Below are 12,263 nucleotides of genomic sequence, written 5' to 3'. Positions count from 1 at the left end.
CTGTGGTGGAGCATTTGTAGTACCATCTACTCGGGAGGTTGAGCAGGAAGGATCCCTTGAGCCCAGGAGTCCGAGGCTGCAGTGAGCTGAGATCACACCACTGCACTCCAGCCTGGGTGACAGCGAGCAAGACCCGGTCTATTAAAAACAAGAAGGAAAAGAAAGAAAACTTTAAGGGGTCTAATTTCTTCCCTTTTCCATTCTCCCTTTGTCAGGTAGGAGAAGGGAGTGTGGAGTGACCGGACCTGGAAAGGGTAGCTATAGTATTGACCCCTTTCCTTTAAAAATCCTACGCCAGCACAGATTTCCCAGACGCTCTCTAGGTGGCCTCAGACTCCACCCCTTTTGTCTTCCGGTTCAGCTTTCCGACTGTAGTGTTTAAATCTCGCGCGCTTTACAAGGATTGGCTACATCAGCGAGTGTTTGGCCGTCTGCGTGCTACCCCTCCTCCTCGCCTTTTCTCCCCGGGCAAAAGGTTTTCAAATTCGGCCAATCAGCGGGCGCGCTCCCTCAGCCGAGGGGCGACACCCAAGGGTTAACCGCAACCAACCGGAGGCGGGTATTGGAGAAAAGAGCCAATCAGGAGGGCGCAGAGGTGTGTCCTGGGGGCTTATAAAGGCGGCCTCACGGCGCGCGCGCGACAGCAGTTACACTGCGGCGGGCTTCTGTTTGGGTGTCTGTCTCTGAACCGTTGTACTTCACCGGTCTACCTCGCTAGCATGTCGGGCCGCGGCAAGACTGGCGGCAAGGCCCGCGCCAAGGCCAAGTCGCGCTCGTCGCGCGCCGGCCTCCAGTTCCCAGTGGGCCGTGTACACCGGCTGCTGCGGAAGGGCCACTACGCCGAGCGCGTTGGCGCCGGCGCGCCGGTGTACCTGGCGGCAGTGCTGGAGTACCTCACCGCTGAGATCCTGGAGCTGGCGGGCAATGCGGCCCGCGACAACAAGAAGACGCGAATCATCCCCCGCCACCTGCAGCTGGCCATCCGCAACGACGAGGAGCTCAACAAGCTGCTGGGCGGCGTGACGATCGCCCAGGGAGGCGTCCTGCCCAACATCCAGGCCGTGCTGTTGCCCAAGAAGACCAGCGCCACCGTGGGGCCGAAGGCGCCCTCGGGCGGCAAGAAGGCCACCCAGGCCTCCCAGGAGTACTAAGAGGGCCCGCGCCGCGGCCGGCCGCCAGGCCTCCCCATGCCACCACAAAGGCCCTTTTAAGGGCCACCATCGCCCTCATGGAAAGAGCTGAGCCACTTCAGACTGCGGGGCAAGCGGGCCGCGGCTCCCGGCTCCTTTCCCCTCCCATCGCCCGCCTTTGCCGCCCGGCCTCGAGTCCCCGCCCGCCCCCCTCCTGGCCTGCCGCGTCGGCCTCGGGCCCTGCCCCATCCGCCGGCCGCCCTCCGGTAGGGCTCGGACCCTCTGGACGCGGCTTGGGCACTCTTCGGGGACCGCCGTGGCGCGGAGGACCCGAGCCTGCCGGGGGAGGCCGGCGGCGCCGCACCTGCCCGCCTCGGCGCTCGTGACTCAGCCAGCTGCCCCATCCTGAGTCGCTAAGGGGCTGCGGGGAGGCCGCAGCATCTTCTGGAAGACTTAGCCTTCCGCTCTGACGCAGGGCAGAGGTGGGCAGTCCAGGCCGAGAGGCCGGGGGCCCTGAAGGTGAGTGAGGCCCTCGGCAGCTGCAGCCGGGGTGTCTGGTACTCCCCTGGCGTGGTGCTTAGCCCTGGACTTTCAGACGTGGCCGCTGGCCTGGAGGCTTTGGTGGGAGAGACACGATCGCTGATTTCGGTCTGGCGCCCCGCTCTGCGGCCGGGACCCAGGCCTTTCACATCAGATCTCCCTCCATCTTCATTCATAGGTCTGCGCTGGGGCCGGGACGAAGCACTTGGTAACAGGCACATCTTCCTCCCGAGTGACTGCCTCCTACGAGGACATTTAGGGGAGGGCAAAGGCCTGCAGTTTGGCTTCACGGCTGGCTATGTGGACAGCAAGAGTCGTTTTTGCGGAAGCCTCCTGGCAGCCAAGCCTGTCGGGCCTCCCCATTTCCCTTCCAGCAAACTCAACTCGGCAATCCAAGCACCTAGATACCAGCACAAGTCGGTTAATCCCTGTCTGGACTGAGCCTCGGTTGGCTTCCGAACTGGAATTTTGCAGCTAACCCTTCCAAGACTAGAACCTTAGGCATTGGGGAGTTTTAGATGAACTAATTTTATTAAAGGATTGTTTTTTTAAAAATGGAGCATTTGTTTTCATTTTGCAAGAGAGTTGTAGGATTAATGACTTTCTATACTTTCCTGATAGTGGGGGTGGGAGGGGCCATGCAATATAAATAGGCTCTACTGTTAACTGAAGAAGGGGCAAACCATAGGAATTTAAGATTATGGCTCTGTTTCTTGGTGTTCCTGGGAGACAATTTATTCTGTGTAAAATGAAAACTATTGAGGCAGAAGCAGAAAGGATGTACCAGGAGAACTTTGGGCAAAAGTCCCAGCCTCCGAGGTAAGGATGAAAGGGCTTTGTGTTTGTTCATATCTTCCCGCCAACCCCCCCCCCCAAACACACACACAAAAACACCTTCAGAGCTGGTTTATTAGTAGAGTTGGTTACATTCAAAGGCTGTGGCTTGGACTTCTCTAAAGAGATGAAGCCCCCACATACTGAGGAGGCAAGGCAGTCATCAAGGCCCCAAACTGAGGCAAATCCCCGGAAGGCTTGAAGCCTGCAGTTCAGTCTTCTGGGGTAATCACTCCCCAGATAGCAGTGAGAATGGGGCACTGAGGGCCAGGATGTAGGCACTGGTCAGCAGCAACCCAGGCATCTGTGCCCCACAGACCAGTTAATGGGCATCGTTAAGCTGCCGTGCAACATCCAGGATGTTTTTGGCTCCTTTGCTCAGCAACAAGTTGGCCAGGCTGATGCCCAAGTTCTGGGCAGCCAACTGGGGCCCTCGTGGAATGTTACGAGCAGTGATGCCTACCAGCTGTGGGTCATCCTCAGGGCCATCTTCATGCTGTATGCGGGAAGGAGGTGGGAACTGGTGAGAACAAATGAGATTATATGCACTCTTGTTTATTACCCCCTCACCCTCCAGCTTTGGTACCTGGGCAGGGACATGGATGGTAGCCTGCATGGTGTCTTGTATGCTATCTGAGCCATCTAGACTCCAGACTCCTCCAGTCAGGTACAGCTGGGGAAGAAAACAGTTGCCTCAGCACAGTCTGAGAGCGGACTGCTTAGAAACCTGGGATGCACAGGAAGAAATGCCACAGTCCTCCCTTCCCTGGCTTCCCATCTATTTCCCCCCACTTACTTGCCCATCCTTCATAGCTGTATGCACAGCTACTGGCACACTGCAGCCTCCTTCCTGTAATGAGAAGTTCTTGTGAGCTCCAAGGGCTCTTAACACCATCCTGTGACCACAGACCTGAGAACATCACTGAAAAGGTAACTGTGGGCTCAGACCTGGTCCTCTCCATACACAACTTTCAACAAGAATGAGTTAGCACTATATACAGAGCATTCATGTGAGAAATCGTCCCCACCACCTTTCCCAGCTCTCCAAGTCCCCAGCCCTCCACAGGTGGAGCACAGGCCCTACCAGGTGCCTCAGGAAGGCCCTTTCAGCGATGCAGCGAAGCAGAGTTTCGGGATCGTGCAGCACACCCACCAGATCCAAGATGTCCTGGTCCTTGGCTCGGACTTCCACGCCCAAGGCCCCCTGATGGAAAAACAGCCTAGGACATCAGGCCTGCTCTTTCCCCAACCAATGGCGCAAAGCATAGGACCACCTCTATCTACTCGCTCCCCAGGGCCTTTTGGACCGGTAGCATCCCAAGGCCTGCCCCTCCCTGAGAATGCTATTCTGGGGAAGCAGATGCAGAAGGTTGTGAGACCAGCTTCTTGGTTGAGAACAAAGGGAAGGGATATGTCACCATGTGGCTTCCCTGGTCAAGTATACCTGGCCCACAGCATACATGCATTCCTCAGGGTGCAGGATCTGTGGAGGCAGAACAGGTAGTCAAAAGGGTGGACACAGGGATGTCTAAAAACACTTGGCAGTGAGATGATTCCTATCATCAAGAAAGCCTGGGTAGGCCTAAGTGTGAATCTGGCCTCTTTTTTTTTTTTTTTTTGGTAAATTTTCTCCATGAAGGCCTAGAGTCTGGCCTCTGATTCACAATCTTCCCAGCCTGTGGTGTTAGAGGTGGGGTGGTCAAGAAGTGAAGACAGATGGTCCTTGACTTACAGTGGGGTTACATCCTGATAAACCCATTGCTAAGTTGAAAACACAAGCTGAAAATGCATTTAATATACCTAGCCTACCTTACATGTGCTCAGAACACTTAACATTAGCCTATTATAGTTGGACAAAATCATCTAACACCAAGCCTATTTTACAATAAAGTGCTAAATATCTCATGTAATGAATACTATACTGAAAGTAAAAAACAGAATGGCTGTCTGGGTACTAAGTACAGTTTCTACTGAACATATATCACTTTCACACAATCATAAAGTCTAAAAATCCTAAATTGGGGATGATTATAAGGCAGAAAGGAGATGCAGATGAACTGGGGATAGGATAGGGGCAGCCCCTACCTGCCCCACCCGGTTGTGCCAGCCCATGCGCTGCAGGCCAGCTGTTGCCAGGATGATGGCACTGAACTCCTGCTGCTCGTCCAGCTTCCGAAGCCGGGTGTTGAGGTTTCCCCGCTGTGGAGAGTTGCTAAGGACCACAGTGTTGGGCAGTCTGGGGCCTCATGAGATTCCCTCTGCCTGAGTCTGTCTTTCCTTCTCTAGGGGTCTGCTTTTCACTCATCTTCCAGCTCTCAGCTTAATGGTAACAGCTAACACTTACATCATACTTACTACATGCCAGACACTGCTCTAAAAGTACTTTCCATATGTCAGCTCATTTCATCTTCACAACAACCCTGTGAGGAAGGTAGTATTATTATCCCCACTTTCCAGATAAGGAAAATGACATCGGGAGGCTAAATGACTTGCCAAGGTTACAAGACCTCTAAGAAACCTTCCCTGAACCCCCAGACTTCTGTGTTTAGATGTTCCAACTAGAAGTTTCCAGAAAATTCCCAACTTCACTTATTGGAGCACTTCGCACATACTATTTTTAAATTTAGTTTTATGAAATGTACTACATATTCATTGTAAAAGTCAAAACAATATAGTAGCATATAAAAATGGAAGTACTGGCCAGGCATGGTGGCTCAAGCCTGTAATCCCAGCCCTTTGGGAGGCCAAGGCTGGTGGATCACCTGAGGTCAGGAGTTTGAGACTAGCCTGACCAACATGGTGAAACCCCATCTCTACTAAAAATACAAAAATTAGCCAGGTGTGGTGGCAGGCACCTGTAATCCCCACTACTTGGGAGGCTGAGGCAGAAGGATTGCTTGAACTCAGAAGGCAGAGGTTGCAGTGAGCCTAGATTGCGCCACTGCACTCCAGCCTGGGCAACAGAGTGAGACTCTGTCTCAAAAAATAAAAATAAAAAATAAGGAAGTACTCCCTATCCCTCCAGAAGTAGTCACTGTTCAGTATAACTACATTATCCCTAAGTAAAAAGTAAACTCTACATATGCAGGGGAATGTTTATCTTGCTCACCATTATCCCCAGTGCCTTGTACTCCAAACACTTGTCTGGGACTAAGAAAACATTAGACTATAAATGAGTGGACGGGTGAGTGGATGGAAGGACAGACAGGCCACTAACCCCACGGGCTGCTTGCTGGAAGCCCCTTCCACTCTCAGGACTCCCAGAGCCCTCTAGACCTTGCCTTTTCCTTGGCTGCTGCTCCCATCACTCTTCTAAAAGGATACAATACTCCTGAACTCCAGATGTGAGAACTTTCTCTGCAGCTGGGCCGCTCTCCGCAGGGAGCTGGTTCCCACCACACTGTCCAGAGAGAGGTTACAATGAGATTTTAACCCTAGGCGGTCACTGTTCCTTTCCTCCTCCTCCCATCCCTGCATCTTCTGGGCACATCCCACCAAGCTGCCTATCCAGGCCCCACTTACCTCTTCTCTGGCAAGGTTTCTAGGGTCTTCCCAACAAATTTTGGGTGAAAGACAACAGCATCATGGGGGTTTTCCCGCCTGGAGGAGGAGGGAAGGGCATAGAATGAAGGAAGAAATTTAAGTTCAGATCGCCACCAACTCACTGGTGTTTCCTGAGTTTTCTGCCACCAGTCAACACTCCTCAAGGCAGAGGAGATAACGCTGGAGCAGAGGGTCAGATCCCAAAGGGAAAGGCAAAGTTTCACCTGATGCCTACCCCTGCCCAAGCCCCTTACTTGCAAAACTTACTTGCAGATGGCTCCGATGGTAAAGCCAGGAGGAAGCACTGTGGGCAAGTCCTTCAAGGAGTGAACAACCAGGTCCACTCTACAGAGATGGGAGATGGGGGCGAAGAGAAAGGGAATGAGCAGCCAGCCTTCACCCCTTCTCCACCCACCCCTGCCTGCACTTCAGTGGTGGAGCCTAGGGCAGTTCAGGAAGCACGCCTTCCCAAAATCTCAGGAGCATGAAACCTGCCCTCGTCTCACTCTCCCTCCTACCCTCCCTCCCCCAGGCATTCTTGCAGTCCAGGCAGCCAGCTGGCTCAGAACCAGACTCTCTCCTTTTCTGAAGCCTGAAAAAACCCACCTATGCGCCGCCTTCAGCCTCTCTGAGGGTTTAAGCCCAGCAGCCTATCTGACACCCGGGGTCCCAGCAAGAGACCTAGAATACTAGGTTCCCAGCAAGAGACTGGGAGGGCACCACACTCTCCTATCTTTACTTACTCATTCTTCTCCAGGGCATGTTCAAGCTCCTTGGTAAACAGGCTCTTCTCTCCAATCTGCCGGACAAGAAAGAGCCTGAGTGATCCCTTCAGGGAAGGAAAGAAGAGTGGGGACAAGAACTGGGGAGGAAGATGTTGTTACCTTAGAGAGTGCAGTATCAAGAATCTTGTCCCCTGTGGTGGACATAGCAACTGAGGAGAGAGTCAATCAATCAGGTGCTCATTATTGATCAGCACTTACTGAGCCCAGCACTGTGCTACGATTCATGATGAGGACAGAGGCACATAATCCCTGGTCCCTGCCCTCTGAGTATATACGATCAAGCAGGAAGACCAGAAACACTCATAAAAAGACCCAAAGCTCAAGATGTTAAATGCCAGGCTAACCCAGGTAGTCAGAGCTGGAGGTATTCAGAGGAAAGCACCTCTGGCTTAGCTATAGGCAAAGCCAGAAATGCTGTGTTCTCCCTTCTCAGGGTACTAGGCTTCCCATTAGGTTCCACTCCTTTCCAGAAAACTCACTGATTTCGAACTGCAGGCCGGGGTACAAGGCTTTCAGTGTTGCCACCACACTGTCCGTCTGTATGCGAGCAAGCTGCGGGTAGAGATTTGGATTAGTCCTGCCCTTCCCAGCCACTGCTCAGACTCTTATAGGTTAGGCAGATGCTGAAGGGACTGGAATTTCCATCTGAGAATGAGAAGGGGCTTGGGAGCCCTCTGTACTCCAACAATTTTCCCAGCCTAGGGACGATCTTGCCATAGAATGTAACCTGCCATTCCCCAGGGAACTTAACGCCCAGCCACACCATCTCCTCCATACTAAGAATTAAGCCTCTGAGTCCCCCAATTTGTGATGCTGTGAGCATCACAACTGTTCTGACAAACCTCTTCCACCCGGGCTCCTGCACCCACCTGGCTCTTGCGGGTACCCACGCGAATCACTCTCATCTTTGGGCTGTTTTCTTCCTGCAGAAAAAGTCCCCAGGTCACAGTCCCCTCTGTTCCTTGTGTTCCTCAACACCTTGTCTGAGAACCAGAATCACTGGCTTGGAAGAAAGGAACTTCAGAACCTGGCCTGTGGCTAGCTAGGGCTCAGAGTGGGGAAATACTCCAAGGCTGGTCCCTTTCACCTTCCTCAGTACCTTCTGCCCTCCTCAGGGATCCAGAGAAGCAGAGACTAGAGGGAGGCAACAGTAGGACCTGCTGTTGCTGCCACTGCAGTAACCAGGACACTGAGCCCTGAAGCCCACCTTGGCCAAGGAAGTTGTCAGTAGGAGTGCTGTGCACAGCCAGGTGGATAAAGAGATAAGGCCCATCAGCCTGGCTACAGGAAGGGTGGGGCCTGCAGCTGGCAGGGGCAGGGCAGCCAGGACCACACTGGGAAACCTGTGCTGAGTCACTGGAGGATAGATTCATTATCTACAACAGACGAGGCACTTGAGAAAATTTCAGTGCCATCCAGATGCCACATGGAGTAGACTAGAGTCTAACAGCAGCAAGCTGCCACCTTCTCCAGCAAGAGGCCCAGATGTCTGGCTGCAAAAGAACTCAAGAGGATGAAGATCCCACAGTGGGGAAAGCTGACAGTATTAACGGTCACTTAATCTGGCTGGACTGCATGCATTAAGGACTGAGGTCAACAGATCTGATGTACAGTCCTGCTCAGCCTCTTGGCTGGGTGACCTTGGGTACATTGTCCCATCAGGATCTGTTTGTTCATCTATAAAATGAAGAGGCTGGACTCAGGTTTCTTCTGCCTCAGATGTTCCATAAGACTAGGAGGCTGCGCTGCCTAAAGTTTGTTCACCTAGAGTGTTGCCTCCGGTTTCACCAACAAGGAAATACTGGGAGGCCAGAGCCCAAGTCAAGAACTCAAGAGGACACACCTCTTCCTCCTGCCAGAGTACCTTGGACAAAAGTATTCACTGTCAAGCAGGTAGAACTGAATTCTACAGTCTAAGACAGATGTCTCATTTCTCTTTTTTTTTTTTTTTGAGATGGAGTCTTACTCTTTTGCCCAGGTTGGAGTGCAGTGGCATGATCTAGGCTCACTGCAACCTCTACCCACCGGGTTCAAGCTAAAGGCATGCACCACCATGCCCAGCTAATTCTTGCATTTTTAGTAGAGATGGGGTTTCACTATGTTGGCCAGGCTGGTCTCGAACTCCTGACCTTGTGATCCTCCTGCCTCAGCCTCCCAAAGCACTGGGATTACAGGCCTCAGCCACCACGTCCAGCCTGATTCCATTTCTTTCTACATCAGACAGTAGCTACTGTAGATACTGATACTGTCAACAGTCGACATTCCCTGATATGGGAAGTTCATCCTATGGAGTTCCTTTTTTTTTTCTTTGAGACAGAGTCTCCCTCTGTCGCCTAAGCTGGAGTGCAGTGGCACATTCTCAGCTCACTGCAACCTCCACCTCCCAGGTTCAAGTGATTCTCCTGTCTCAGCCTCCCAAGTAGCTGGGATTACAGGTGTATGCTGCCACACCAGCTAATTTTTTGTATTTTTAGTAGAAACGGGGTTTCACCATGTTCCCTAGGCTGGTCTCGAACTCCTGAGCTCAGGCAATCCACCTGCCTCGGCCTCCCAAAGTGCTAGGATTACAGGCATGAGCCACTGTGCCCGGCCTAATTTTTATATTTTTAGTAGAAATGGGGTTTCACCACATTGGCCAGGGTGCTATGGAGTTCTTTTGCACCCAAACATCTGGGGTCTCTATTGTAGGAGCAGGTGACAGTTTGCTGCCCTCAGACTCTGGTCTACTCCATGTGATCACGCCAGTAAATTAACCCTGGGAGACCCTTTGCAAATTAGGGTAGGCTTGAAATACTAAACGTGGCCACCAAAATTCTGGGCCACAGGGAGCTCACAGAAAGGACTCTAAGGTCCCAGAACTACTAGGTTCAAACAATTCCTTAAGTTCATTGAATGTGCACAGCATATTCAAGTCAAACCGTTTCATTAAAAAATAAAACATTGAGCACTTCTATGTTGAAGCTATTGCTTCTGCATATTGTTGTCCTCTCAACAATCATATCAGGTAGACAAGACAGGCACCTTTGGGACCATGTTACAGAAGCAACGGGTGGCACCAAGGCATAAGGTGACTTGCCCAGGGTCACAGAGATAATAACCGAGAAAGAGTTGGGGCTACAATTCAGATCTTAATACTCCTAGTCCAGGGCTCCGGAATGACTGCAGGAGCAAAGATCCCGGCCCTCACCAACTGGCTGGACAGGGGGAGATTAGCAGCTCCCCATCTCTTTCTTATCTCAGCCTGACAGTGGCCTCCACCAACTCTGCAGTTTGTGCACAAGCCCAGGGCTCAGCAAGCAGGCTTGTAATGGGAAGGCCCACAGCGGCCTCCCACCCACGGCAGTAATTCAGTAGGTGTGTCTCAGCTGGGGACTTGGAGAGTTGGTTGTGGCTGGGAGACCACTGTAATACAAAAATAAGGCGCACTTTTAAGACGTTTGTGTGCAGTTCGGAGGCTTGGCTTATGCTCTCTCCTCTGAATCAAAAGCGGAACGTGTCTTCCCAAAGGGGCTGCATCTGCATTCGCCTCGGCCCAGCCTCGAATGAAAGGACCCTGTCTGTGTAGACGAACGTTCGCGGTCTGGGTCACTAAATCTACAGCCGTGCATCCCAGGCCTGATGGGAATCCCACCCAGATGCCCGCAGGGACCGGGGTTCTGTTCCAGACAATCCTTCCACTCTTAACCCAGCACCACCGCTCTCTTGATTTCCCCATTCCTTCCGGAGGGCAACCGAACTACTGGCCCTTTAAAAACTATTCGGACCAAAAAAAAAAAAAAAAGCCGTTCTGACCAATAGCGACTGAGGATGGCAACCTGGGGCCAATTGCTGCACGGCTCGTCAAGAAGCCCAAAGTGTGCTGGTCACCGGCTCAGCACTCACCGCCGTTGCAGCCGCATTGCCGTTACCAGACATGGCTCCGCTTAGGAAGTAGGCTGTGTTTGGGTGCCGCTAAGGTCCCCCAGCCCCGGGAAGCCGGGGGCTCCGGCCGGCGAGTACCGGGGACACGTGGGGCCCGAGCTCGTCCTACAGTCTGACTCCTGGTCTCCGCAGGGCCTCACGTCACTTCCGGCGCCCTCCCTCGAAGGGGAGGTCCCTCCCTCTGGGCGGGAATTGGAACATTGCGACAGAGTGGACCTCCTCATTCGACCTCCCCATTCCCCAGCTGTGGCATGAGCAAGTAGTGCAGCTTCTATGGCACTTCCTTTGCTCTGTTCAAACTTAGCTTTGCTACATCCCTGAAGTAGGCAGCATTTTTCTTTTTGATACAGGGTCTCACTGTGTCCCCAGACTAGAGTGCAGTGGCATGACCACGGGTCACTGCAGCTTTGACTTCCCGGCTTCAGCGATCCCCCCACCTCAGCCTCCCAAGTAGCTGGGACTACAGGTGCACAGCACCACGTCCGGCTAATTTCTAGATTTTTTGTAGAGACAGCAGGGAGGTGGTCTCACTATGTTGCCCAGGCTGGTCTCAAACTCCTGGACTCAAGCAATTATCTCACCTTGGCCTCCTAAAACGCTGGGATTATAGGCGTGAGCCACTGGCCCAGCTAGCATTTCAATTCTTAAGATGAGGAAACTGGTTCAGAGAGATTAAAGGTCATGCCTAAAGACAAGTAACTGAAGTGGGAGCACAAACGCTACATACTTGTAGTGAGAAAAGAGCTTATTAGGAAAAGTGCTTTCCCATGAACATAATTAACAATCATGAGTAATAATCACCAGCTGGGTGCAGTGGCGCACACCTATATTCCCAGCACTTTAGGAAGCCAAGGCAGGAAGACTGCTTGAGCCCAGGAGTTTGAGACGACCCTGGGCAACATGGCGAAAACCTCATCTCTACAAAAAATTAAAAAATAGCCAGGTGTGGTGGCACACACCTGTAGTCCCAGCTACTCAGGAGGCTGAGGTGTGAGGATCGCTTGAGCCCAGGAAGTCGAGGCAGCTGTGAGCTGTGGTGGTGCCACTGCACTCTCACCACTGCACTGGCGACAGAGTGAGACCCCCCTTTTTTATTTTTATTTATTTATTTATTTATTTATTTATTTATTTATTTATTTTATTTTATTTTTTTTTTTGAGACGGAGTCTTGCTCTGTCGCCCAGGCTAGAGTGCAGTGGCCGGATCTCGGCTCACTGCAAGCTCCACCTCCCGGGTTTATGCCATTCTCCTGCCTCAGCCTCCCGAGTAGCTGGGACTCCAGACGCCTGCCACCTTGCCCAGCTAGTTTTTTTGTATTTTTTAGTAGAGACGGGGTTTCACCGTGTTAGCCAGGATGGTCTCGATCTCCTGACCTCGTGATCCGACCGTCTCGGCCTCCCAAAGTGCTGGGATTACAGGCTTGAGCCACTGCGCCCGGCCTATTTTTATTTTTTTTGAGATGGAGTTTCACTCTTGTTGCCCAGGCTGGAGTGCAATGGTGCAATCTCGG

General features: G+C 52.3%; 2 protein-coding genes across 8 annotated transcripts; one reads left to right on the top strand and one right to left on the bottom strand.

Annotated features, from left to right (window-relative positions):
* Positions 1-2,220, top strand: LOC111540233 (histone H2AX). Its single transcript, XM_023208447.3, has 2 exons — positions 1-1,649; positions 1,849-2,220. The coding sequence occupies exon 1, from the start codon at positions 720-722 to the stop codon at positions 1,149-1,151; it is 432 nt and encodes a 143-aa protein (XP_023064215.1). The 5' UTR covers positions 1-719; the 3' UTR covers positions 1,152-1,649; positions 1,849-2,220.
* Positions 2,221-2,560: 340 nt separating this feature from the next.
* On the bottom strand, positions 2,561-10,900 carry HMBS (hydroxymethylbilane synthase). Of its 7 annotated transcripts, none has more exons than XM_023208431.1 (14): positions 10,715-10,900; positions 7,702-7,755; positions 7,312-7,384; positions 6,932-6,981; positions 6,791-6,846; positions 6,315-6,392; positions 6,027-6,104; positions 5,829-5,904; positions 4,590-4,703; positions 3,949-3,987; positions 3,589-3,708; positions 3,301-3,354; positions 3,091-3,177; positions 2,561-3,000 (listed from the first exon to the last, which is right to left on the bottom strand). In XM_023208431.1, the coding sequence occupies exons 1-14, from the start codon at positions 10,745-10,747 to the stop codon at positions 2,827-2,829; spliced, it is 1,086 nt and encodes a 361-aa protein (XP_023064199.1). In that variant the 5' UTR covers positions 10,748-10,900; the 3' UTR covers positions 2,561-2,826. The 7 variants fall into 7 exon arrangements, with proteins under 7 accessions (XP_023064199.1, XP_023064203.1, XP_023064198.1 ...); XM_023208435.2 differs by having other exon boundaries at positions 10,625-10,897; XM_023208430.1 differs by lacking the exon at positions 10,715-10,900 and adding an exon at positions 8,040-8,119.
* Positions 10,901-12,263: the final 1,363 nt, after the last annotated feature.

The sequence above is a fragment of the Piliocolobus tephrosceles genome, chromosome 13 (genome assembly GCF_002776525.5).
Source record: "Piliocolobus tephrosceles isolate RC106 chromosome 13, ASM277652v3, whole genome shotgun sequence".
NCBI classification, from domain to species: Eukaryota; Metazoa; Chordata; class Mammalia; order Primates; family Cercopithecidae; genus Piliocolobus; species Piliocolobus tephrosceles.
The sequence above is the reverse complement of the archived record's forward strand: the minus strand, read 5'-3'. Positions and strand labels throughout refer to the sequence as shown.